Here is a 27,884-nt window from a genome sequence, read left to right on the forward strand (position 1 = left end):
AGTTCCTTTAGTTGAAACGAGGACAGGCTAAAAAGGTCGATGATCAGAGTTCCTGATTGGCTAATGTCAAATCTCACTCACGTTCGTTTCACGTGTCCATTCACGTGAGAGTGAGTCAAATTTCCCGGAAATCTAGTTCCGTCTTGCAAAGGTTGTGGTACATGGTCGGTTGTTTCGTGCTCACATAATTATACCTTAAGTATTCATTGTTCTACTGATATAAGACCCTTATTTCACGATGAATATCTCAGATAAACAACAGTTTGCATTGATTTGCATTTTGCTGGCGGGAATATGGTGTGCTTCGTTCGCATTTGTGTGCGTTCCAGAAAGAGGATATGACGGCTGTGCTTGCTATAGGATGAGGAACTACACCAAAGAGTATGTGAATCTCCTACCGCTGAAGACTAATTCTTCCAGCCCTAGGTAGGAAGCATGATCAACTAAACGATACAAAGTTTAATTTCACCCTACCTATAGCAAGGGAGTTTACTCGTAGCACGAGTAGCTCTGATCGAGCCCTAGTCAAGTTCGAGTCACGAGCCAAGTTGCTCGTTCAACAAGCAAACTCTTGCCAACTCTGCAGTGCGCATGCAAAACTGCATGCAGTGGTACTCTAGTTTAATTTGTTTAGAGGGTAATACGTCACCAGCTGTGGATCCACTCTTGCGCATATAAGTGGGGTGGGGAGGTGGGAAGTCACAGGGCGCTTTCCATTCGACCAAAAATTCCGGAAATTCCGGGTTTAGGAGCGAATGGAACAGACATTTTCCGGAATTTCATTCCAAAATTTTGGGTGTACCTCGCGAGGTTGGCCTAAAATTTCGGAAAATCGAAATAACCGGAAAATTCCGTTCCATTCGACCATTCCTGCTCGCGCCCAGTTTCTCAGAGCCCGGAAATCAAACTCATGGCTTCCAATTCTTCTGCTCAATATCAGTGTTCCGCTTGTTATTATGCGACAGATGACTTGAATGTTCTTTTGCACCTTTTTTGCACCGGAGCCACAGCAAACTTTTGTAAGTAGTGCGAAAATGAATATAAGCTCGCAAGTTTCTCTTGTCCTTCTGATGTGACCCTTAAACTCATCAGGAAAATAGAGAGGTATCGTGCCCTCAAAGTAGTCGCGGACTCGGTTTAAATTCCTACGCATGTAGGAGCTACCCACACTGAACAGCGTTATGTCGTCGTCCTCGTCCAGTACTTTGCTTATTTCAACTTCATAGTCGTCGAGCAACTCTAAAGCAAGTAAAATAGACAAATATTCCGCCATTTTTTGATTCCCCTGTTTATTTGGTATTTTCGCGCGAAAATTGGTACGTGAAGGACTGGGACGGCTTGGTTCAAACCAACCGAAAAAATACTGTTCCATTCGTCACATGGAATACTCGAAATTTCATTCGGGAATTTTTGGTCGAATGGAAAGCGCCCACAATGTATCAGCTTTACGGTCCTACATTTATGCGTGGTTCAATTCTACCTGTTACCATCCCCCCCCCCCCCCCCGGGCACACCCTCAGGCATTTGTGTACTTGATGTCCTATTCCCCGCCCCTGGGCACACGGAAAGAGACAATTCCCGACCCCCGGGATTCATTACATGGACTAAAAATAAACTGCTTCGTTTCGATGATTTATTTCTTTATTTAAGGTTATCATGTACCTTCAGGGGTGGTTTCAGTTAAAGGCATATAGCGCCTCTCAGTTACATCACAGATACCCAAAACCTATATCAAATTAAAGCTTACAGAACTGGGTATTCAAATATTACATTGCTTTTCCAAGAAAATAAATTCCCAGGTTTTCTGTAAAGTCGGAACTTGAAGGTCCAGGTCATCGTTCAAGAGTTCCGACTCAATGCTATTTTTATATTTTGGAAGTTTGTTTTTTTTCTCCTGGTCAGGATCCCAAAAGATTAAAAAATGTGTCGGGCTTTTCCTTAATTCGATTTGGTTCAAACGTTACAAAACATTTTCAAAACTGCGAGAAAACCATGCCGAGTGAACGCACGGAAATGGCTTTCAAGGAAAGAATTTTTAGAGTTATTGAATTCCCCAACACGCTTTTGTTGTTTGTATATTTTTCTAACATCTGGCCAAATTTTACTGAAATCGGCCAAATCGTTGTTGAGTTGTAACTCTTGAAAGTGTCCCCCTGCAAGCGAAAATTAAAATATGAGAAAACAGCGGTTGAAAAAAATTCTCGCTACACAAACAAGTAATGCCCCCTGCTAACGCCTTTATGGAAAATTAGCCAATCATTTTGCAAGCTACTTTTCTTCCGGTCACCTCCTGTGAAAATTTTCTCGCAGTTTTGCAAGTACTTGCATTCCAGAGTAATCAACTCCTTCACTTTTTTGTTGGATATCTGCCGTGTTTGTTGTACGCGCACGTCGATTTTGTAATCTGCAATGATTATGGGAAAAACAAAATGGGGACTGAACCTGACCTCATGAAGCAAAGCGGCTGAGGAGGGTTAAATTATCAGCGCTACGGAATTATCGGGGAACCACCGTAACCGCATGTATTGTCTCAGTCAAAACGAAAATTCTTGCTGCTCTTCAGTCAAAAAGCCGGCGAATAAATCTATTCGAGCAAAATATTGTTGAGAATAGCGAAGTTTCAAAATTTCTTATCGAAAGTTCAGGTGAAAATTCACTCTTGAATGAACGTCCGAAATTGTTAATGCTGCAAATAGGAAACAAGTATCCGTTTGACGCTTGAAAGAAAACGTTTAAACGTTAATTAAAAGAGCTGACTCCGCTTAACACTTTGGAAATTACCGTAATACAGTAAGTCTTTGTGAAAACGCTGCATGCAAAAACGGCGGCCTTCCCTTTACTAGTTATCTTATAACGACGGGCGATGTGAGGAGAGATCAAGACATAGGACATGATTCTTAGCGTTATTTTTCAATTGCTTTTTTGTTTTGTTTCTGCTTGCCGGGACTTGAAAGTTTTACGCACCCGAACACAAGTGATCTGACAATATTAATGTTCAGCCGCAAATAAAGAAAGGAAGCTCAAGAAGCGTGATTCATGGACTTGCAAATTGAAACATTAACAAGCGCGTCTCCAAATATTCGCTTCGCTGGAAGAGTTAAAGACCTTTATCTACTTTAAAGTGTAGCTTAAAGCTTTTGTCTTATTTTATGTCAGTGTCGTACTCAAACAAACGCAAGTTCTTCCACTAAATACAGGATATTCGAAGTGCGAGAACGTGAGGGATTCAAGACTGTAGAAAGACCGTTCGCGCAAATATTGCAACAGGTGGTTACACCGGCAGCAATATGCTGTCAATCAAAGTAAAATTTAAGTTCCGGTGGAAATTGCTTACGTCCCAATTTCTCGGCAAATATAAAGTTTTACAACATAATTGTAAAACGCAGTTAATGGAGTGTGACGCTCTTGAGCTCAGTTGTTACTGTGTCAACAGTTAGCATTACGTAATGCTAATTGGTCATGGATGTACTTTTACTCTCCTTGTACAATACCTATTCTTCTAGCATGTTGCAATACCGTCTGTTACATTTATATCCTTCGTTTTGTATGGCTAAAGGGTATAAATACCCCTATTCATGTCTCGTTCAGCGCTACGTGAATCTCTTGTATTCTATAGTACTTTACTTGCCATTGGCTTAGTCCTAGACTTATGTCTAACTATAAAAGGTCTGACTAGTAAAAGTCTGAGTATCACTCGCTTGCTGTATTACCTACTGTAAGGTCTACCTTTAGTGTCTCTATTTTGTAATTCCCACCCTTCCCTCCCTTTGGAGGTTTGGTTGTTGTTTTTTCCAATAAATTTGGGTTCACCTCTCAGGTTCGCGTTCAGTTAAATCTTGCAGCGACTTCCACAAGCTTTGTGTTTTTAGGCTATTTTTAGCTCCATAACCTTGAAGCTCGTTATATGCTTTTATTCAGCGCATGCCGGCGGAGTCGGCTCGTAGCGCTGCGGAATATTAGGCTTGAGCTGGTTTTAAAAAATGCCAATACTCTTTGCACTATGCTGGCCGGAGGTTTCAGTTCGTAGTGCCGTGGAGAGTTAGGCTATTAGATTGTTTTAGTTTTGGACCTGCCTGCAACTTGTCCGATCCAGCGCTGGTCATTAATACAGTTTAATAGCGCTGGGGAGACAAGTACTGACTTTATGGTCACGCTATGGGAGTCGTCTGTCACGCCGATCCCGGAGCGGTGTTCCCCCTTTACGCCAAACATCACGTTGTTATTATTTGTCTGTGTAGATCTCTAGTTAACTTTATGGAAATAGGAACTGCGACATTAACTCATTTTTTTTCGAAAATTCTTTTTTTGTTTGTAAGAACTTACTGGGGAGTTTATTTTTGTCTAAAAAAATGAAAATCCAAAAATTTTCTCTCTGAAGGTACACGGTAACTTTAAACAAAAAAAGAAACCTGAAAATACCTATTAAACTGTACTCTTATTAACTCCCTTCCGAAGTAAAGCAAATATTATAAAACTCGACACACAAACTAATACACCTAGAGGGGGTTTCAACCCAACTGCCTCGAAAATTGAAAAACAACTCTTAAATTCCTAGAAATCATGTGGAATAACGTCTTTTGTATTTTTAGTGCAAATAAATTGCTTTTCTACAAGAAGATCAAAATGTTTTACTCAGTATATTTACAACATTAAAACTGTGCCTGAAACAAGCTGAAGCGAGTGAATTTCATTAAAACAAATCCATTATTAATTTTTCTTCTGGAGGAAATTTTTTCCTCCTTTATGTTTTGAACTTAATTACTTTTCGTTTTCTTTCATCAGGTCTACGTCAGCTCTCTGACTGGCGGAAATGTGCAAATGTAGCCCCCTGTCTATTTGCCCCGCCCCCTACCCCCAGGCAAGACCGCTTGAGGAAATTCCCGACCCCTGGGCCAGACGGGCCGGGTTTGCCCGGGGGGGGGGGGGGGGGAGGATGGTAACAGGTAGAATTGAATCACGTATTAGTACAGGTACATGTACATGTATGCCCCGATCAATTGGATCCTCTCTTGATCTCTCTTCTGTCAATTTATCCATCTGCAGTGCATTTGTGGGTGGTCAAAAAAGTCACCAATGACCATAAAATTTATTAAAAAGTCCATGAAAATGGATGGTCCAAAGGGTCCCATTGCATACATGCAAATTATTTGTTAAATTCCATTCATAATTATTGCCCAATCTCACAGCTCACCCCCCACTTCCCTTAACAATAATGTGCATTACTTTTCAGTAGCCAAGGCATTTTAATGTTTTTTTTTTATTCTTGTTTAATAATTATGTTTAAAAACTTTGATACAGGGGTTTCATTAAGGGTTGGACACCAGGTAGACTTTCTCAAAGTCCGTTTTAGTGGGAATCCAGTCCTGCGACCAAGTCACTTGCTCGCGACTTCGTCACTCATTTGTCTCTCTTTTTGGCACGCTCCTCGCAACTTTGTCGCTTGTTTGTCTCTCTTTTCAGCACGCATAAAAAGACAACTTTGGGCAAGTCTAGGCACCAGGCAAATTGACCATCTGTGAACATGACTTTGCCCCTGAACTGCTTTTAAGATCTCGTCTAACTTTTTCCATTAAAGAACATACTTGCAAGTTAACTGTCCTGTCTGGGTGGAGTAAGCTTTTGCCTGCCTCTTCAAAATCTTATAATGAATTACCCCTCCCCTAATGCCAAAGAGAAGCATTCATTTCATGACTGTACATAAAAATTTGCACCAACATACTTATTGAAAGCATGGTTGTTTACAGGGGCTAAATTGTTTTAGGGAGGGCTTATTTTCAGTTATTCCAGGAGAAACTATTTCATTTCTCAATGGTTTGGGCAGTGATTTGACATTGGAGGCAGTGTAATCTTAATTAATTATTTTAAACAGCTTAAAAGAGTAACTTTAACAGCCCATGGACTTTTAAAAAAATAAATAAATAAATTGGGAGGGCTATTACCAACTGAAGGATTTTTTTAATGAGATGTGGGAGTGAGGGGCTGGTGGTGGGGGGGGGGGGGGGGGCGGAGGGAGCAGTTTTCCAATCTGTATGTGAGGGAAGTTTTTATCATGCCAATGCAAATGAAAAAAACAGGGTGATATCTGAGGTGGCAGGACTTCAAGGGAGTGTACCCAGGTAGGGATAGTTATGCCCCTGAGTGTATGATTATTCTACTCTGGAGTCATTAATCCTTGTTTCTCTTGGGAGGGTTACCACATTTTTCCTTGGCTTCATTTCCCTTCCCTCCCCCTGTTTCAATATAAATTAAATGTATTACATGTGGGTGTATTTCCTGTGCCGATCCAAGAATCACTGTTCAAAGCAATTATTTTGTGTCGTGGGAGATTTATACAGTAGCTCAAGAAATGTCAACAACAACATTGAACAACACACATGGTTTCCCACACACCACTGGGAGCCATGAGCCATGTCAAGCCGACCACCACAAGCCTGACCTTATTCACACAATAACAATAACAGCTTCACAAAATATACATTCAAGTATACATGGAAGGTCAAAGCATGAATTCGCTAAAAATCGAAAAAAATCTTAACTCATTCAGAAGTGAATTGAACAACTGAAAAACTCTAGGGTTGGTGGGTGGGAAGGTCAAGCAATGACGGTCAACAAAAAACAACCGCCCGCCTTACATGTCACATGACCTAAACCCATCCCCAGGCCTCCAGCGGTGTGTGACAAAAACATTTTCCACTTTTTTCGTTTCACTCAGCCAGTGGAAAATCACCCTTAATTATTCTTGGTTCTTTCTCACCAGTTGTAACTGGTTCTACTCCAACGCACACATTGTGTAGTGATTCATAAGTGTCCTATCTACAGTCCACCCCTTCTTGGGTTTAAAATTCTCATAAACTCAACAAAACACACAAGATGGAAAACTAAAACGAAAGTTTGCTCAGCATGGTGGGAGTGGAGGGGAGAGCAAAGAAAGACAAGAAATAAGAATTACTTAGGAAAATAACTAGACCATGCATAGATATACATGTAGTCTAACTTAATACCAAGAGAAAGTGATGGCCATTGTATTAAATGTAGTTTGAGAGCTAACAGTACAAGCAAACTGAATGAATAATTGTCAAATAAATACAGCCTGTAGTAATAACTCTTGTTTGGTAGGGAAGAAATAATGCTGCAATTTGTACTACATGTAATATCATTCTGCACACCCTTTATTTTCCTTAATATTTTGCACTTGTTTCCAGGTTTACAGTCATGGATAAAGATGGTTTCTACATATCTTACAGTCCATGTAGTGTGTTTAGTGAGTTTGTTGGTGAAAACCAAACCAGCTATATTCCATGCATCAAAGCTTCAGTAAGTCTCATCCTTCTGAGGAAAATTAATCTGCTGTTGTTTAGCTGTAATTTGCCACCATAAGTATGGTAACTTACCTGTATATGTTGTAGTTTAAAATGAATTTCAGGTTAAAATGATTTGAACCTAGTTTGATTTTTATTCTCCTTTGTCTCCTAATCATTATCATATTTTGGAAACAAAGAGAGTAAAATTCAAACTAGGTTGAAGTCATTTTAACCTGAAATTCATTTTAAACTACAACATATATAGCTGTGTTGCTTGAACTGCTTCCACACTGCTGCTGAAAAGGCATTTCTAGAACTTTAAGATCGCTGGTCCCAAAGATTGTCAGTTACATAAATACATGCAAGTCCTTAGTTACATGTAATTTGTCCCGTTTTCTACATGTAGGTTGCAAGATGGACAAATTTGTCTACCCACAGGTGTGAAAGTCTGGGAGATGATGACCAAGCAAAGTTTCTAAGTACTGTCATTGGCGGAAATATCAAATCAGATCTTACCCTAATATTCTGGTCAGTTTTTTCTGCTTCATGTTTCTTCTTCATTTTGTTACCGTCTTGTTGTTGTTGTTGTTGTTGTTGTTGTTGTTGTTCTTCTTCTTCTTCTTCTTCTTCTTCTTCTTCTTCTTCTTCTTCTTCTTCTTCTGCTTCTGCTTCTGCTTCTGCTTCTTCTTCTTCTTCTTCTTCTTCTTCTTCTTCTTCTTCTTCTTCTTCTTCTTCTTCTTCTTCTTCTTCTTCTTCTTCTACTACTTCTTCTTCTACTTCTTCTTCTTCTTCTTCTTCTTCTTCTTCTTCTTCTTCTTCTTCTTCTACTACTTCTTCTTCTACTTCTTCTTCTTCTTCTTCTTCTTCTTCTTCTTCTTCTTCTTCTTCTTCTTCTTCTTCTTCTTCTTCTTCTTCTTCTTCTTCTTCTTCTTCCTCTTCTTCTTTCTTTTTTTGACGTTGTTGTTGTTTTGTTTTTGTTTTGTTTGGTTTTTTTCTTGCTACTTCTAATCCTTCTGATACCCCTGGCATCTTGACTAAAAGATGAAATAATGCACTTGTTAAATAAATGCCATGCACTTTCCAAATGATGATGATACAAACTTGAGGCCCAATTATATTTGCATTGTTTAAATATGTTTTTATGTTGTCATCTCTGTCAATATTATTTCAGTTTGGGTTGCCTAGTACAAAAAAAACAAAATAACAAATAACAGTACATGTACCTGTATGCTTACAATGTGCATGTAATTGAAGATTAAAAGTTACTTTGATTAAGACCTTAATTTCATTGGAATAACATTAATATTAATATAGAAGTACATGTATGTCCTTGTGTGTACATGTAGATTAATGTTTGCCAACTTGAGTCTGCAAAATTTGTCTTTGAAATGCCTTTTCTCTTTGTAATGTTTCTTTTTTTCTCCTTTTTACTTATTTGTTTTCTCATCGACAGGAGTAAAGCGAGTGGGCATATGGCCAAAATTTCATTGATTTGCAATGACAGCCTTCCAGAAAATGAGACTTTTTTTGAATACATTAACACAAAGAATATACCTACTGACACCTATGTAAGTGTGATACATTTATTTAGAACCCTGCCTTGCAACCCTGTTGAAAAAAAATACGAACAGTTCATTATTACATACACATCTTTCTGTCCTGAACAAAAACTCAAAATGCGTTCACTTATTTTTAATTAATTAATTAATTATTTATTTATTCATTTATTTATTTATTTATTTATTTATTTATTTATAAGAGCTCATTATAGCAAGTACCATACCCTCGGCTGTTAATTTGACCACCCTTTTTGTAAGGACACAGTTTTGTGGTGCATGTTTTGTTATGCATGACCAGTATTTCGAGAATGAAGTGAACATTTCAAATCCTCTTTCTAATAATGTCAGGCTTTGAATGAAATCTTAAAATTTCTCTGGAAATCTTTCCAAAAAAAGATACATTACAGCTGTTACTCAAACACTTGGGAAACAAATTATTGTTATCTTTGAACTACTAACAGTAGTACACTTTGAATGCAGTAATGCAAAGAAAATACATAGCTTTATACCATTGATAAACTTGGGAAATTTCTACTGGAACTCTAAAAATCTTGCTGGTGATGTTCAAAACTGACATATAAAATTCAAAACTCCATTTAAAATTTCAAAAAATACTGTTCAGGTGTGATGTACAATGAAGATTGACTGTAATAGGGTGGTTTAATTTAGATGCGAATTTTACACTTTTTGCCTGGACCTTTATTTGGATTTGTTTTCCAAGAGAATTGCATATTGAACATGTCACGTGTATCTTAGACTCTCTCAAAGTTGCTCACTGACTTCTCATTCGCTCGCTCGCTCGTGCTCTAACTATCGGGCTTTGCATTTCTAAGTTTCACGCTCTCTAAGCACGACTTGTAAGCAAGTCTAGGTGTATCTGTCCCTGAAGTCGTGTGAACTCTTCAATCTCAAAGTCATCTATAAATGGTACATGAGTTGTAAGAAGATTGATTTATGTGTAAGGTATTACTCTTTCTTTCACAGTATCTTGCATTAACAAGTAAATGTTGCTGCCCCGGAAAATGTGGCTCACCCCCAGGTATGAATCTGGATTTAAAAACAATTCTCAAGTTTTAGTTTTAATTATTAAATGTCAAGTGTATTTGCTGTATAATGTACTGCTAAGTTGCCGGGCATATTAACATGGAATTTGGAAATGCTGGATTTTGAGCAGAGGGGAAAACCAGATTTACCCCGAAAAAAAAAGGCCTTCAGAGAGTGAGAGAGGTCACTGATTCTACGATCCACTACTGTTATCATTTGTAATCATTTTTAATCAAATGCATGGCAACTTCGACCATCGAACCTAATCGAACTCAATCAAAGTTCGATTGAATTCGATCGCTCCAATTTTTTTATGAGAGTTCGATTGTGTTCAATTGTCAAACTCAATCGAACCCAATCGTTCAATTAAGTTCGATAAATGAAATGGTCGATTTGGTTCGAGTAGTTTGGTCGGGACCACGACATAAATAAATTCACTGTACGTGTGAATATCTATATAGGTATTTAACAGGTGACTTACATGTACAGGTAGTGTATAGCAAAGTGGTGACGTCATTGAGGTACTGCGGAAGTACCAAAAAACCTGCTGTGTTTCAAACACAACAGGCCAGCATTGCAGATTATTGTTGACAATGCCTTACATCCAGCTGAGCTCAATTGTACATGTTTGACAGCCCTTTAATAACATTATAATATTGTTTTAATCTTCTTTGTTTTATGTTTTCTTCATAGAACTACCTCCAACCTCCTCGTCAACAGGTTTGTCTTGTAATGCACTGCCATCTTCTATTTTATTACCTTCGAAGCTGTTTGTGCAGGCTGTTTTTTTTTTATCCACTTTTGATTTTTTGAGTGTGATTTTGAAATTGCGTGGACTATTCCGAGGTAAAGTCCACAGACATCATTAAAAATCGCAAGTATGTCCTCGTGAAATCGCAACGAAAATCGAGGGCCTATTTGAAATCTAAAGCTTTTACTGAAGGGAATATAGTGAAGGCCTCATTCATGACTGAATGCTGCCTTTTCATTTATGCATAGTAAAGGCCTTTCGTTGCTAGAAAATTGCACCAATACGTTGCATGATTGTCTAGAAGTATATCTTAGCTTGCTGTCCTTGTTTTGTGGCTAACAGTAAGCCAGGTCGAGTCTATTCAATTGACAGTATAAAGGTCTGTACCTACATCTGTATTGTTCGATCTTTGAGCCACTTTCTTGCTCTAAAACCTGGAGTACAATCACTTTTGATCACTCAGGTCGCGTTGCAAAGCGCCTAAGTGTAAACGGTAACCGCAACATTGCAAGCTCAAACACTACAAAAATTAACTTGATTGCCTTTTATTTTACGAAATGTAATGTTGAAAAGCAAATGGCTCACAAGAAGGTATTCTTTTAGTTTTCATTATTTAGCATGTGAACAGGCACCACAGTATAGTTTAAAGCACGTGAAAAATTGGCTTGCTTGATGCGTCGCCCCGTCCTCTTCCCCATTAATATAATGCCCGTTTACACATGCGATTTTTTATACAACTTTAGTCGCATCCTCACTGCATTATCTTTCTCGTCCTTATAATTGCACATGTTTGCAAACCACCTGCCATTTCGGTGCGATTTCAGCGCGATGTAACTGTGCTTTTTCTGAGAAACTCTGCAAGTTTGAATCAATTTTCAAACATGTACGAAACCCCTGCGACATCGCGGCGACAAATCCCACTGAAATCGTCTCTGATGTACACAGGCGATTTGTAACTGCGACTTGAGCACGACAATAGTTGCACTAAAAAGTGCGACAAATATTGCTTTTAGACCTCCAACTTTTCCCGCTCGCTAATTTATCGTGCGTACCACAGTGCAAGACCTGCTTTCAAGACCCTTTTGTTGTTACATGATCACACTTCAAAGTGTAAATATCAGTTTCTCGACATCTTGCCAAAAGAATTGTCCTCTTGGTTGTTTTGATGTTCTTGAGAGTAAGGGGTTCAGGAATTCATATACAGGCTCAAAATAATAACCACATTATGCAACTCAAGGTTTAACCTAGCCTCCTACGTTTACGTGGACGTTCTTAGGCTCGTCACGTGACGCACACAAGCCAAAGAACTTCTGCGTAGGCAATCTCGTACCCAGAGTCCTCAGGCTCTTTGGCCAGCGGTTGGACGCCAAGGGAGACTCTGGAGAATTCGATTTTTTTCTATTGGCTGCCCCGTAACGGCTTGCATTGTTTCTACCGCAGAAATCCCGCGGTAATAAAATTCCAGTACCCTAGGGTCTCTCCTGGCGACCAACCGCAAGCCAAAGAGCCTGAGGACTCTGGGTACGAGATTGCTGCCTTATAGGCTAGTTTTACCCTTTAACCGCTGGCCAAATACGGACGCAAGTCATCCCAAGTTTATAAATACTTAACACAAATGGCATCCACGCAAGCAAATAGGCCATTTCCGAGTTGCTTTGAACCTCATTTTCAAAGCGAGGCTAAGTGCAAAGTTTTTATTATGAAAATTAGTTTTCATTCAAATGCAAACAAAAGTAATTTTCATATGAAAAGATTTGCACTTAGCCTCGCTTTCATAATGAGGTTCGCAGTATACTCAGTACACGTCAACGTACATCTGATCATAATCTTGTTTGGGCACGCTGATGGCAAAGGGAAACACATACGAGTGGTTTTACGGGACAGAAGAAGCAAAGACCTTTTTCATTTAATAGATTCGTTCGTGCGGATGGTTTTTTTTTCGGCTTTCGTCAAGTTGTTCGTCGTACATATGAGTGCATTTTCCACTGGCAATGTTATAAAACAATTGGTTTAAGCATTAAGCTGTGCGTATATTGAGTTATGAATGCACTTGGGAAGTTTGGAGAGCACTCAAGAAGCTAGAGTTGCTCTCGGCTACGCCTTCGGCAACTTTTACGCTTCTCTCGTGCTCTCCAAACTTCCCACACACGCTAAAAGCGTCAATCAATCGTTAAGTGAAATATAGGACTATGAAATACATGTATTTGTGTACACAGAGTTTGATTGGATGGTCAAGCGGTCTCGCCGAAACACGGAATGCCAAACAAATGCACATAAGCGCCCTAACCACAAACCAACAACTTTATAAGTAAAATTAGTGTAACTATCTGAACACGTTATTATAATATCTAACAATAAAGCAATAGAATTATCAATAATATTTTAATATTATGAGACTAATATTATAATCACCCTAAACAATAGTAAATGTTCTTGATACGAAATTCATTCTAAATTATAGGACTATTCGAACGGTAGTAATTAGTTTACTAATAAATGAATGTAATTAAAATTACATCTCAAGACACGCTGAAGTTACTATTAACAGATTAACAACTGCTCATTTTACATGCAGTTCATTTTTACAATTTTTTGTCCCTCTTAGGGTATGATTCACCGCGTACTCGCGTTCGTTTTTTTCCGTTCTGTCCCTTTACCATGCACAGCACCCCGACAGCTACCCTCTTCAAATGACCCAAAACGCTTTCAAACTCTTTAGGAACGTCTTAGTATTCACCACTTTTGTCGTAGTAGTCCAGTCAGCTTAATTGCTGCTCATTTTTGGTAACTTTGTCCAAGGCTAATATGATTGTACGTATATATGTCTGACTCAAACAAAATAAATGCAAAGTGAACAGTAATTTCCAGTTATTCGGTTGATTAGATCGTTTGTTTGCAGCAATTATTCAATACAAGAAAAGGTTACGGCCTCTTAGGGATAAGAGTTGCGTATTATTTATAGTTCAACGCGAAAAACGAGATAAACTAAAAATCGCTATGTAATACCTGGTTATACGGTTTTGGTGGGGGTGATCCATTTCGGTGTTTGTTTTCCCTTGCAGTTTCAAATGCTACCACCGGACGAACAGGTTTGGTTCACACTATAATTGTTTTTCTACTATTTCACTAGAAAACTATTTGATAAATCTTCGTGTCTCCCTAAACTTGCTTGGCACCCACAAGAGTTTAGTCAACACTCTATACCTAGCCGACCATAATTTTGTAACGTGTTTGTTCTGACAATATTTTGAACATTAGATTAGCTAATTGATACAGAAGCAAATCTTGAGCGTGTTTCTCGAAGTCGTTTACGGCGTTGTAGCCGAAAAGGCCCCTTGTGTTATGGAAAATGTATTGTGCTCCTTTGAGTGTAAGACAGTCGAGTTTTTTTTTTTCTTTTCTTTTATTCTCTTTTGGGTTAATGGACATTGAGACTCAAAGAGAATCTACCCTTTCGACCCTTCACATCTCGCGAGTTAGGGGTTGTGGTAATTCGCGTCTTTCGAGCGAAAAAAATTCTAGTAACAGCTTACAACCAATAACACTAGCGTCTGTCGATAAAAGCGAGGAAAACCTGGGGCTTGTTTGCCAAGATTTTATTTTCTTAATGTTTGTGCTTGTGTCGGACACCATCATCATTGGCGTGTTAGTTAGAGGGTCCAGTTGTTCAAAGGCCGGATAACTTTATCCTGTGGATAAGTCGCTATCCGTCAGTTTCAATCTGTGCAAAGATTTCAGTATTTCTTCTTGTACAAGTGAATATGCACACTTTAACCACAGTTGAGTTTAAGAGTGTACGAAAACCTTGGACAACGTTTTACGTGAAGTATATTTTAGACCCTGAATAGTGCCTTATCCAGCGGATAAAGTTATCCGGCCTTTGAACAACTGGGGCCTGGTCCAAGTTTTCTGGTGCTTACAAGTTTGATGGGTGTGATAATTGGTGGGTCCATCGATAGTTGGGTGGTTGGGTTCCGAGACAGGCAGATAGGTCTTCAGTTGATCACTGAGTCTACATAATTCTGTTTCATAATCAAAAAGCAAAACCAAAGGCTTATTAGTCATCATTAATTATCACTGTTTGCCTAATCCCAAGGTAAACCACCAGTCTCATCCTCAGGTCCCCTCGGAGCCTTGGAAATGGGCGTGGTTGCACTCGTTGCTGGAAGTGCACTCAGTGCAAGCTTCGGAGTGTAATTTTTTTCTTGAAAACCAGAGCTTTTATTACATGAAACTTTATTAACGCAGATAGTATTAAGTAATATATCGGTCATATTATTTTTTAGCGTATCATAAAAAGTCTATTTTCAGTAAAATTAGAAAACGATGACGTAAAGTATTTGCTTAAAAGCCTTACAGACATTTTTAGAAAATGCGGTGAGATCGACAAGTGTGCGGTATACGGATGATAAGTTATATGCTTATAAGTATAAATCTACTAATGTTCTATCACGAATGCCGTTCTCTGATTGGCTCCGCTACTCGCTATCTATTCTGTGATAGATAGTGAGTAGCGGTTTTCAACAAAATGGCGGCCACTTCATCGCGTTTTCGAAATGTCTGCGATGAGGATATAGATAATTTACTTGTTCAGTTTTGCACGACTAGTAGATTTATACTAAGACAATTAGATTATTCGCTCTCGATTTCTATGCGTAATAGCTGATGAGGGCGCAGCCCGAATCAGCTATTACGCGACAGAAATCTCGAGCTCATAATCTAATTGTTAAATAGTATTTTTGTATGAAAATTTTCCATTTCGGAAATAGGTCAGGTATGGACATCGACATTCGTCCTTGCCTTACAGACATTTTTAGAAAATGCGGTGAGATCGACAAGTGTGCGGTATACGGATGATAACAAGCATGATGTTGAGCCGATTTTCACTTAAAAGGTGCGAGTTTTTCAGCAATTTCGTTTTTCACTTATTTCTCCATCAATTTTACGGTTAGAATGTCATGTTACCAATCTACATGTCTAGGTTTGCTTTCGAACAAGTTCGACTATATCGATCCGATGATCGAGGAAATGAGTTTTTAATTTAACTGAATATCTAGAAGCATGCTAGATTATTTGTTATCAAACTGCTGTTGTAGAAGTCATCTCATGATTAACTGAAATAAAATAAAGCTGACAATAGAGGCGGAGGCTGGTAAAGTGATTGAATCTTAAATTTTCAGGCTGTAAGTACGTGATTGCAAGGTTGGGCGTAGCAAATTTTGAAGTTGACGGGCCAAACGAACCGATGTGACAAAGATGAGGTTTCAAAATTGTTGTTGAAATCTTGCAGAGGCTTCCTTTCTACGGTACAAGAACAGTGAGTGGATGGAGTCGCGAGTGCGAACGTGCAAATTAAAACTCTGCGCCCAACATTTCTTTTTGTTTACCACCGTGTCACGCGCTGTTATGCTGTCTGCCGTACTGACAATCAATAATAATCAAAGATGGCTGAATGTCGATCTTGTTGAAGTTTTATTTTTCTTCCATGCATCGAGTTTCGATATCAAGGCCGGATTGTTATCGATTATCATCAATCATCGATTTGTTCTCAGCCGCTTGCAATGGAACCTGTAAATACATGGGCACTTCCGGAGTGACCGCTAACAAACACAACAACAACAATCTTTATTTGTACTCTTGCCTTATGTGAAGTTCATTGCAAAAATATTAGAATTAACAAATAGATTCCATGTTGCCGTGCGTCTGTTCAGTAATAGATCACAGATGACGACAAAATGTGGTAAGGAAAAAAAAGGAGCACACGAGGCCCAGCCGAGTGTGTGACTGATGTTCTTACCACATTTTGACCTCATCTGTGATCTATTACTGAACAGACGCACGGCAACACGGAATCTATTTTCTTTATATAATAAAGAAGCAATAGTTGTTAATGGTGATGTCATGTATGCGTCTGTCCTTCAATGGATGATAAGTAAGAACCAATCACTTCAGCTTGTTATATAAATAAAATTAGAGTACTGGCTGCCTGGAATAACCATAGGGGCTAGCGGAACCAGGCAGCCAGTTGACATCAGCATTAAATGAAAATAAATTACAGGTCAGCAAGATAGCACAATTCACACATTAATAAAAAAAAAACACAAGGACAGAGAAGTAATGCAATAGATATAACAACAAGGAATTGCTACGCTATTGGGGAAGTCTAAAATATTTAAATAATATCTTTAACTTTCCTTTGCTGAGCTGTTTATTATGCTGTACTAGGTGATCCTAACTTTTTTGACCCAGAAGCGCAACCGTTCGATAAACACCAAAGCTACTGAGCCACAATACTTTCCTGTAGTACATACCTCTTACTAACCGAGTTCGACGTCCGTACTTTATCAACGGGAAAAAACAAGGGTCCGTAACTTACAGTACGGACCGACAAAACGAGGTTACAAAGATATTTATTATATCTCTGAGGTTAATCGGGCGCGCGAGAAAGGAACAAGTTTCAAAATTAACCAATCACAGCGCGCGTACTAACTGTGAGATACAATAATGTTGTTTATGGTGTTCATGGTGTTTCTAACGTTTCTAACGAGCCTCGGGATGAAATCCGAAGGTGTAACCATTGGAATAAAGCTATTGTCCACGCCCCAGTTGTTCAAAGAGCGGATAAGTTGATCCAGCGGATAAGTAGTTAGACAGCGGATAAAATGTATTAGTTGGAGTACATTTTATCCGCTGGATATTGATTTATCCCACTGGATAAAGTTATCAGCTCTTTGAACAGCTGGGGTCATTTCTTTACTGTGGTTTTTTAAGTTGCTATTCATTTGGACGCTGATATTTCATTATGAGGTTCAGAATATGAAGGAACAGTCCCGAAACGTCTTAGCCTCATATTAGGAAATATCAGCGCCCAAAGAAATACCAACTTTACAACCACTTTTATCGTCAATGGAGCTACACAGTGTTAAACATGCTTTGATTCTTTACTGTGATACTGCTTTTGATCTGACAGTTACCTTTTAATGACAATGATGGGTTACCCATCAGAACATGTCTTGCAGAGTTAAATTATTTTCTTGCTCTTCGAATTTCCTTTTTAGTCTTAAAATGTTTATTTTATGTTATTTCAATTAAACAAATCAGGTTCCTCTCGAGGCCCCCTCGAGACTTGGGAGATAATCGTGATTGTAGCTGGAAGTGTCCTCCTTTTACTGCTTATCATTGGAATGGTGTACTATTGCAAACGGCAACGTGGATACCAATCGTTCTAGACGAAAGGATCATCCTGGACAAGCAGGAAAACGTTATTTCATGTGACATGGCTAAACCTGATCCCGGATGGAAAGAAGGATTTTGATTGGTACCCTGATAACTCTGACTAGTCTGAGACCTCTCATGCTACGAATCGAATTTTTCAACAGTAACCCACGTAATGTTGTGCAGGAATTTTTCCCCGCGTCTGGCCCAGAAGTTTGCCAACATTGTTCGCAGCACTGAAAGACAGTGACTGACAAGAGAGACTGCAAATTTCGGTCAAATTTATATGAACGAGGCATGAAAGAAAGACGTTAACAAAAAATGATCTGTTTTGGAAAAAAAAAAGGTACTTTCGTTCCGCTAGAGCTTTTGGCCCTGTCTAAATTGTGAAGAAACAAGGTTTCGGAGCAATGGTGACAACAGTAATATTTTCTTATACAGCTTCCACATTGAATCAAAGTTCAACAATAATGGAAAATTTGGACTGAGGACAAGCAAAACAACACTGTCGACGTTTCCTCCACTAATATTTATTGCACTACAAGATAAAAACATGTGATGAGAATATATTCACAGTAGATTTTAAGGCTAGTTTCCAACTAGTGTTCATACATTGCCTTACAATTGTATGAAAACAAAAAAATCGCGGTTTCTGGTTGAAACTTGAAGTAAATTCTGAAACTGCTGTCGATCTATTTAAGGACGATGCCTACCCATACGAAGTATTTTTGTGCGGTTAATGACTGAGGAAAGAGCAGATCCTATCAAGGCATACTGGAATCCAAAACGAAAATTTGGGGAAGCCACGTACTTTTCAGAGATAATTAAGAAATAATATCTCTAAAAAGCGCCACAATATAAAGCAATGTATTGGATTTTTTCCCTAAATTGAAGCTTAATTGTCCCTGAGAAATGCATGGTTACCCCCAATTTTCTTTCGAGATACTAAAAGCATTTGCTAAGTTCTATTTTCTCTCGTCAGTTTTAAACCGCGCAAAAATATTAGCAGGCACCACCCATAGGAAACTCGAGTATCTCCGGATGCGCAGTAACAAAAGTAGGCACCGTTCTTAATCGAACGTTCAGTTTTAATGAACAACAGAGTTGATAATTTAAGGTAAATTGGCCACCGTAAAGAGATTCGAGTGCTGACGGGTCGAGTGTCAGGCCTCCGTCGTCAGACCTAAATTCAATTGAGATTCGCTCTGACGAAGGGCTAACTCTCGAAACGTCAACACTCGAATCGCTTTATGGTGGCCAATTTGCCTTTTAGCTATCAACTGTGTTGAAAAACGAAACATCCGTTTCTACTCCCCACCGACACAATGCCACAGTTTTTAGAAACTAATTCCCAGAGCTCTTTAAGGGGGGACTTAACCTAAATTTGAATGAATTTTGAAGAGGTTTTAAGGAGGGATAGAAGAAACACTAACAGACAGTTGATACCCACGCAAGAGCACCCCAGGTTTCTAGTGAACTAACTTGGTGTCCGTCTATTAATTGTTAACTACAAATTCTAATTTTAAAACTTCACTAATTCTTCAATATTCCTTATTTCTCTTAATTTAACCAATCCTTCTAGAAAAACTATCTCCACCCAAATATACCCAAAAATTTACAAAGCAATCCACAACATAGATTCACGGGATGAACATAGAGTTTTTGGATTTCTTGAGACGTGAACGAGATATTTCCATTAAAGCCATGTCAAGTGCAGTAAAATGGCGTTTACGTTAAGTCCCCCCCTTAATCGGCCTGGTAGCTTGATCTTTATTTTAATCCGATCCTTGGATTGACTTGGGTTTCGTTCGTCCCAGACATCTGGATTGTTTCTACGTTGATCCCGATAGCGTTTCCGTATAATCACTCCGATAGTTTGAATACTGTTTAGAGGGGTCGGGCTGATTGCAACTATCTGGGCAATAAACTGAGTTAAGAATATTTTGTCTATTAATATAAAGTATCGTATAGAAGGCTTGAAAGTTACATGTTGGCAACTAACCTATTTCCTGACTGTTTACAGTTATCTTCATATCATCCGCATTGAACGTTCTATAATATTTATACGATTTCCTAAGATCTACCTAGACGAAAACCAAAAAATTATGTCTGCTACGGAGATTACAGTAGTAAAACGCACAATAGTAATACGCAATGCGTGCTGCAGTTTGTGGTTAGCCTTATGTCGGCCTTATAATGCACCGTTGGCATTTTCGCTATACACCTTGAACTTGCCTAGTAATTGCGTTAAGAACGTTAAAACTGTAAATGTTACAGTGTTCGCCGATTAAGGTACACGCCCCCACAGGTATGAGATTTTATGCGGTTGTTCAGAAACCCACAACCTCTTTTACAACAAGGTAGCAGATGGCGTACCCTTGCATTCTCTGAATAGTGGCTCGTGGTTGAGCCCAGTGCACTTTGTATAGATTTGAAATCTCGAGAACATTTCATGAGATCTATATCACCGACAATTTGCCAGGGTCGTCGCCGTTTTAAATGAGAAGACTCTGGGCACATGGAAAAAGAAAAGGCTGAAAATAAGAATGACCCTTTCGTTCTTATGGTCGAAAAGCGAGCGAAGTATTCCGTCCTCAGTTCAGAAAGAAACTGATCTTCCACAACCATCCCGTAGGTAGGTAGGGTTGAATATAAAGTCCCGCGTCCCAGCCTCGTATATGTCTTCAGTGTCTCAAAAACAGCTACCGTTCTTGACTATATGTGGACCTGAAAGTTTTGGAACAAAAGGAAAAAATCTGGACTTAGATAAGGTCTTACTGGGGCATCAATGTCTCTCCAGATATCAGACTTCTTTGTGCGCTCGTTGTATATGACCAGCTGCCTTTTCCACAAGTCAAGGAAGCAAACAAACACATCACCACATCGAGGAGAAGCTATGGAACTTGGAACACAGTTACCAGGGGAAATATGCTGTCCATTCTGCCAATACCAAGCTGCATCATTAAAAGGATGGGCAACACCTATCTGAAGATACCTAGGAGGGATATCCTGGGGTTCACTTGGTGGTAACATTTTTATTCTCCAGGAATGCTGTCCGTCTTCAAACACACAATCGCTTAAGTATGTGTAATTGCGAGGAAACAAATCAAACCAGGTCGTCCAGGACTTGAGACAAAGGGAAGGCTGGACTTTCCAAACAATCGGACTACAGTGAGCTTCGCCTCCTAAAAGTTTCTCGTTAAATATGGAAATCTTGTACTCCCCACTGTTGGTGGGTCGGTATCCGAAACCACGCAAGCCATAGCCTTTGTCTTCAAGCGTAAGAGTGACAGGAGTCACTTCATTCGGTGGAAGCAAAGTCACCCTGAAATCATCCAACACATTTCGTGCATAAGACGCCACATCACGATTAAAAGTGAGGATAAATTCACACCATTGAAAAGCTCTTCCTGTGTAAACAATTCCCGGTTCTCCTCCGAGCATGCTAAGACAATATTCGCTGTGTACCATTATTTTTCCTGTTCCTTGCATTTTTACTTCCCCAAGCGGCTTTCGGTCCAATCTGTACAAGACTTTTTCACATGGATGGAATGTTGCTGTGAATGAACGTAGCGCCGTTAGTTTGCTTGTAACCTCTTTTCTGGAGCGCAGAAATTCGATCTTATCAGTGCGGTCAAGCAAATGTTTGGCAAACTCCACGCTACTCAAGGACATAACAAGAGATTCTTTCTGGTTGTACAATTTACCTAACTGACGCGTAGTGGCCGCATGCACTTCTTCCTTCAAGCGTTCCCTTTCACGCTCCATAACTGCAGTATGCTTATTGATCATGGCATCAACGAAGGCGTCGATATCTTTACTCACAGCCTCTTCATTGCTTCGTACTCTATTCTCTTCGCCCTCGATGGAAAATACTTCGGCCCTTAGAGCAGAAAGATTCGATTTTGCCTCATTCATCAGTTTTCCAATTTCTCTCTTCTTTCTAGGGTACACGTCTTTGATTGATGTGTGTTCGTGGTCGCGGTGATCAATCACCAAACAGGCTTCACAAATGGGCTCCTCGCATGTCTCACAGTAAAGCTCCAACTCGTCATGGTGCTTGTCACAAGGAGGGCTTTTGCTTGAATGGGCTCCAGTATTTTCTAAGAGGTCTTTGATAAGAAGGTTTGACTGAAGACCTGAAACACCGCTTCGTGTAAGCTAGGAAAACAACGAAAAATATGGTTGGAATAGACTGATTTCCCAGATTATGTAACGTGTTTCTGAGCTGATACTTTTGTTTTGGTACCCAGAACAATTTGATATGTCATCTTGCAACATGCTGATAGAAAACGGTGAAACTGTGTTCGCAGATCTAGTCCCAGGCCCATGACAACTTGAATGCAGATAGCTTACATTATATTATACGATTCGTACAACGCCTTTTTGCCGGTTTTTAGTTGTAACGACCGTTCTGCCTCTTCCATTCAACATTTTTGCATAGGGGGCATACTCATCGGTTTAATTTTAGTTATAGCACCAAAGATAAGAACAAAAATTCGATTCGCAAGAGACAAATTTGACCATTAGTTTTGTTATAATGGCATTGGAATCCTCACTTAGTTTTCTCTCTTAATCCACAGTTTTAATTTCCACACACAACTTAGCAGCAACAGTAAGAAACATTGATACTTTTGCTTTTACTTCGTCTTCATTTCCAGCGTTCATACCTCGGGTACACGAGTATTCTTCTTGAACACTGTCGCATATTGGACAGCGTATGTCACGTTTAACAACAACAACAACAATTTATTTACAAATTCAGATTATATAAAGGGCTTGTCCCGCAAATAGCCACAAAGCTATTCGAGGCGGGACAAGACGAGCACGAGAACATAATGGAAAAAATTACAGTAAATTACAAACATGCTGGAAAACGGAAAACTTAACTATACACAATAACGCAGCTTTAAAGATAAGGCTATTCATCAAAATTAAAGTAAATTATATGTAATTTTTTTTTTATCATTAACATTACAATAGAAAAGAGATGAAAAGGGAAAAGGAGAATCAGATTAAACTGGCAAAGAGAAGGACATGGATGACCAGCTTTTCATTTGGTCAATTATCGTTTCCACTTCAATATAGGAGTCTACCGTTTCAAGTATATCAAATAACTTTCCTTTTAGGGATTCTTTAAAATATTTTTATGTACTTTTTTTAGAGTTGCAGGTATCCCGTTCCAAATCTTGACCCCAACACGCGAGAATGCATTTCGTGTGGCATTAATGCGAGATTCCTTTTTATAAAAATGATCAGAGCTAGAGGAACGTTTAGAGTGTTTTAGGCTTTTTCGCCAACTGGTACGCCACGAAGTGTCACACAAGCTTATGCGCCGCGCAACTCGGAAGGAAACTATGCCAAAAATACAAAAGCGAAAACGTCCTCGCTGAGGTATTATAACTCTTGAACAAGATTGTTTTCCAGTTTTCGGGTTTGCCTGAGATTTACGATTTTCCATGACCAGACCAACTCTACGAGCGAAGCCACTCGTGTCAAGGAAGAGGAAAAGAGGCGCTGCGCAAAACATGGCAAGTCTTGCAGGTCGTTGAAGCACCATTTCCTGGACTGGTCACTACGGTTAATTGTCAAACCAGTCTTACAGCGCACGTATTAATTTGGTTAACAAACCGAAGGTCAAGGCATGGGGCTCCTGTAAGGCAAAATGTATTGTCCTTGTCGAGTTTCCTTTAGGCCAAAAACAAAAAGCCCTGTGGAATTTTCGACGGCTTGAACGGTGAAATTTTTTTACTGACCTACGTGTATACTCAGTTTGTATTCCTACCAGCTTTCGCTAACACCTGGAAAAAGCGTACAGTTCTGGTCAATAAACGCCTTGGCTTGCAAATGACTCGAAATGCTCGCGCGGAGCTTTACTTGAAGCAAAAACTGGACGCATTTGGTTTTCAGACGTAAACAAGAGCTTATCTCTATAACCTTTTACTAAGAGAAAGATTTCCTTTGTTGTTGTTGACGGAAAACACCATTTAATTTTTGAGGCCATCCTCTTCGAGTCTGCGCTTGAAACTTGAAAGAGCATGTATCCAAGTAACTGCTTGCGCTTGCTGAAGAAAACCTGGACGCGATCTAACTAAACACAGTCTTTCTTCCTTCGTGGAAAGAAAGGAGTTGCTAGTAGGGCCAACCATCTAAAATTATCTGGCCACCGAGTGCAGTATGTGGCGGCTTTACCCTACAATTTGGAAGTTGATGGATCAAGACATTGGGACCATTAACGCAGGTTACTGTATTGGAACTGGAAAGTGTCCTTGGTTGATTTGGTTAAGGTGCATACGTTGTAGAAACTGATGCTATCATCCAGCAAAAATGATTATCTCCATCACCCGGGGGGGGGGGGGGGTACTCCCAAAAAAATTGGATAGGGGTGTGCTTCCCAAAACCCTTACCCTGTTTATAACCAAAATCTGCGATTTTCCCTACCCTATTAATGACCTGACCAAAATTTAGATACCCCATTTATGACCTGATAGTGTCTGGACAACTTCAATTCAAAAACCCCCGGAGCCCAGCGCGTTACAAGTCGTTGCGGCACGTACACAGTTGCCGTAAACATCATGATGAAGAAGTAGCTTCTTCAAAAAACAAAATGAATTCAAGACTAGAGTGCAAAAATCGATAACCTACTTATAACCAAAATGGCTAAAATCGATAGCCAAAGCGGCTGAAAACCATACCCTTCGGCGCCACACATACCTATATAGCCCATATAAGGGAGTACCCCCCCGGGCTCCATCAATTCTTATACAAAATTATTAACGCTGACAAGGTCACGAAGAGTACTACAATATTGCTGCCAAAGCGATTGGAGTTCACTGATTTACTGACTGAGAGACAGATAGCTGCTGTAACAATCCTGGCCAGTTGGTTTAGGGACACGACGTTTTTGTAAACATTTTTTTTTATTTTTGGGGGGAAATTAGACAATTGCCGATAGTTTAAGGTCCCCAAAAGAATCTTAGAAACGTATTTCTCCCGCCCCCCTAAACAATGTTAAAGCCAATGAAATGACAAGATTTTCGAGACATGTTTGACTCTCTCAACATTGTTTAAGGGCGGGGGGGGGGGGGGGGGTGAGAGGGAAAAAGAATTCTCATGTTTTAAAGTAAAAAAATTAAAGTGCAATTGTCCCGAACGTTTTGGCCAGGAATGTAGATAGACATGTAAGCAGACAGACAGGGCAAACGTACCTTTATTTCTTCCCTGCACTCAGGGCATTTGACCTTCTGAACACGGCCAACGCTAGTCACAATTCCCTCCAGACACTTTCTGCAGTAGGAATGTTGGCATTTCAGCATTCTTGGATCATCATATGTGTCCAAACAAATTGCACACTCGAGGTTTTTAGCCAGCCTATCCTCTAACGTAGAAACCGCCATTTGCTTTAACTCTGTGTTGAAAATAAATTGAAATATACTTCATGTATGACTCTTCCTCATTTACCCTCTCGCCCTACAACCGGGAGCCAGTGAACGGTCAGCTCGCTGCGTTCTAATTATTATTTAGAGCATTAAAATTAATCACGTGGCAATATTTGTTTTAGGAACATCAAATTTCAGCGATAGTACTTCGACAAAAATACTCTGTTCTTTAACTAGTACAAACACTTTGCGTCTCTTGCCAAAAATATCAATTCCTCTAGAATGGCACCCAATGATAAGTGACTTCTGCTGGGTGAGTGGGAAGTGGCTCCGTCTATCCGACAGACTGTACCACTGTCTGCTCCTATCGTACTGCTTATGTGAGTTTTGTCTTCTAAACTGATATCCAACCTGAATCTTTGGAGCAAAGTGTACGGAAATTAAGGGTTATTTTGGAAAGAAATAGACATAAAAATTATACAAAATAAAATGGGAATTTATAAAAGCATATCCACAGAGTGGCCTTTCATCCACTTTCGTAAACAGGAGATCGCATCCGTGAAGCGATGCATGCTCCTCTACTTAATTCCAATACTTTCCCAAGAAAGCTTGATGAGTGTCGTTTCCACGGATTCTCGAAAACACTTCGCATAATCAAAACAGTATAAATACAAATTTGATCAATTACACAAGATTCAACAGATTTGGATTGCAACAGACAGCAATCCAAGCGAACCGCTGAAATAACGGAATAACTGTATGCTTGACTTCCTCGTCGATCAAAACAATTAGTGGGCAAAATGGAGCAAGCAAAAGTCTCTACTTTTCTTATATATCTCCAGGATTTTGACAAGTATGAAAACATTTTCCACCAGGTGCGACGTTCCGCATAATTTTTGACATCGTGTGACATGTCGCGTATTTGAATGTTAAGAGAGTACGACGAAATGGAAAATGTAAACCATTCTGTAAACATTAGCTGTAAACAACTTTGCCAAGTTCAAGCGGAAAGCCGAAGCTGACAATGGTCGAGAGTTGAGGTTGTATTAAAGATTATGACATTAATAATTTGTTGAACAGGTCTGAGGCGTTAAAATAGACTTCTTGTGCATGCTCCAAACAAAAGAAACAGTGACAAGCTACTACAAGTATTTTCAGTTGAACTTTAGACCCCGGTTATAGACTAAGACAGATACTTTATGCATAGATGGAAATCTATATCTAGATCGGATGAGACTGCCTTTTGAAAACAATAGGCCTCATCGGTTTTCGACGCCATTTTGACGAGTAGGCAAACACGTCTGAAATAACAGTGTTTGTATGGAAATCCGATGTCAAATAATTTTTATAAAACATCGCTTCTGAAAAATTCATGAATTGGAAACTTTTAGCACTAGGAAAAGGAGTTTAAGAAAAAAATTGGAGGGATATAGCTTTGCCAGAAAGCGTCCAGTCGTGTCTTGAACTTTCCATACATTTCCCTGTTTTTTTTTTCCCGCGAACTATTTTTAGTAGCAGTTCACGGCTGGTTCGCTATACAGACAAATGTATGGAAAGTTCGAAACACGACTGGACGCTTTCTGCCACAGCTACATCCCTCCATTTTTTTTTTTCTTCAAATCCTTTTCCTAGTGCCAAAAGTTTCCAATTCATGAATTTTTCAGAAGCGATGTCTTATAAAAATTATTTGACATCGGATTTCCATACAAACACTTTTATTTCAAGACTGTTTGCCTACTCGTCAAAATGGCGTCGAAAACCGTGATAAGGCATATTCATGCAGTTAATAATGTAAGCCCACTACCCTAATGTTTAGTTTTATCTAATAAATCCAGTGGTCTCTACTTTGCACTGAGAATGCTATCAGGTGTAGGGTACAAATTATAAAACCTATATTTATGTGGTAATCATGGGGGTTTTTTATCGATTTAACCATTATATTTATCGAACAGACACGGCGATAAACATTGACAGCTGAGCAGAAATAAAATCTTGAATATTAATGCAGCACAGAATGTATTGTGGTTCCCTTTAGTTCTTTTGATTGCTATACGTAGATGCTGACGGAAAAAGATGGGATCAAACGCGAGCATCTACTATCGGCGACATTAACAATTCCATCGATGGAAACAATTCTCATTCCTCAATGTCGGGCTAGATCAAAATCTTACAAAGTTTTATGAGCGAAAAACAGAAAACTTCCAACTTCCCGCTCCCGCTGTCGGCAAACTCACGCTCGTACCGAATTTTAAACTCTCGATAATCGCCATTAACTTTCAATCCCGTTAACTTCATCTTCATATAAAGAATCAAGGGAGAATCCAGACTGCCTGCAATGAACCCAGGTTAAACGTATTTGTGGTATCAATTTTGTTATAAGCCATACAACATGTTTCTCGCTTACCGTGCTAGATTCTTGTTGTGAAGTTTCGACCAACAGTGAAGTTCCACTGAGAACTAGCGTACCCGGTCGAGCTATTGACTTTTACAGGACGAAGCAAACCGAGGGACAATCGCACAGACTTACAGGGAACGCTCTACGGTTCTCTGTAGAACGCGATGGCCTTAAAGGCTCAAGTTTCCAATTGTTCCGTGACAGTGTTCACATGGTTACAATGGGTCACGGAAAGCTACA

General features: G+C 39.3%; 2 protein-coding genes across 6 annotated transcripts; one reads left to right on the top strand and one right to left on the bottom strand.

Annotated features, from left to right (window-relative positions):
* Nucleotides 1-4: 4 nt before the first annotated feature.
* On the top strand, nt 5-20,025 carry LOC146453723 (uncharacterized). 4 transcript variants are annotated; one of them, XM_085096331.1, is made up of 8 exons: nt 15-426; nt 7,203-7,314; nt 7,708-7,829; nt 8,755-8,869; nt 9,845-9,899; nt 10,598-10,624; nt 13,718-13,744; nt 14,752-15,800. In XM_085096331.1, the coding sequence occupies exons 1-8, from the start codon at nt 239-241 to the stop codon at nt 14,850-14,852; spliced, it is 747 nt and encodes a 248-aa protein (XP_084952457.1). In that variant the 5' UTR covers nt 15-238; the 3' UTR covers nt 14,853-15,800. The 4 variants fall into 4 exon arrangements, with proteins under 4 accessions (XP_084952459.1, XP_084952458.1, XP_084952460.1 ...); XM_085096333.1 differs by lacking the exons at nt 13,718-13,744; nt 14,752-15,800 and adding an exon at nt 17,769-20,025 and having other exon boundaries at nt 5-426; nt 10,598-10,633; XM_085096332.1 differs by lacking the exons at nt 13,718-13,744; nt 14,752-15,800 and adding an exon at nt 17,757-20,025 and having other exon boundaries at nt 6-426.
* On the bottom strand, nt 18,209-27,841 carry LOC146453724 (uncharacterized). 2 transcript variants are annotated; one of them, XM_085096303.1, is made up of 3 exons: nt 27,654-27,841; nt 25,079-25,278; nt 18,209-22,031 (listed from the first exon to the last, which is right to left on the bottom strand). In XM_085096303.1, exons 2-3 carry the CDS (start codon nt 25,265-25,267, stop codon nt 20,586-20,588), a joined length of 1,635 nt encoding a protein of 544 aa, XP_084952429.1. In that variant the 5' UTR covers nt 25,268-25,278; nt 27,654-27,841; the 3' UTR covers nt 18,209-20,585. The 2 variants fall into 2 exon arrangements, with proteins under 2 accessions (XP_084952429.1, XP_084952430.1); XM_085096304.1 differs by having other exon boundaries at nt 25,079-25,666.
* Between the last annotated feature and the right edge of the window lie 43 nt (nt 27,842-27,884).

Source organism: Pavona decussata, unplaced genomic scaffold (assembly GCF_977016875.1).
Source record: "Pavona decussata unplaced genomic scaffold, jaPavDecu1.1 SCAFFOLD_324, whole genome shotgun sequence".
NCBI lineage: Eukaryota > Metazoa > Cnidaria > Anthozoa > Scleractinia > Agariciidae > Pavona > Pavona decussata.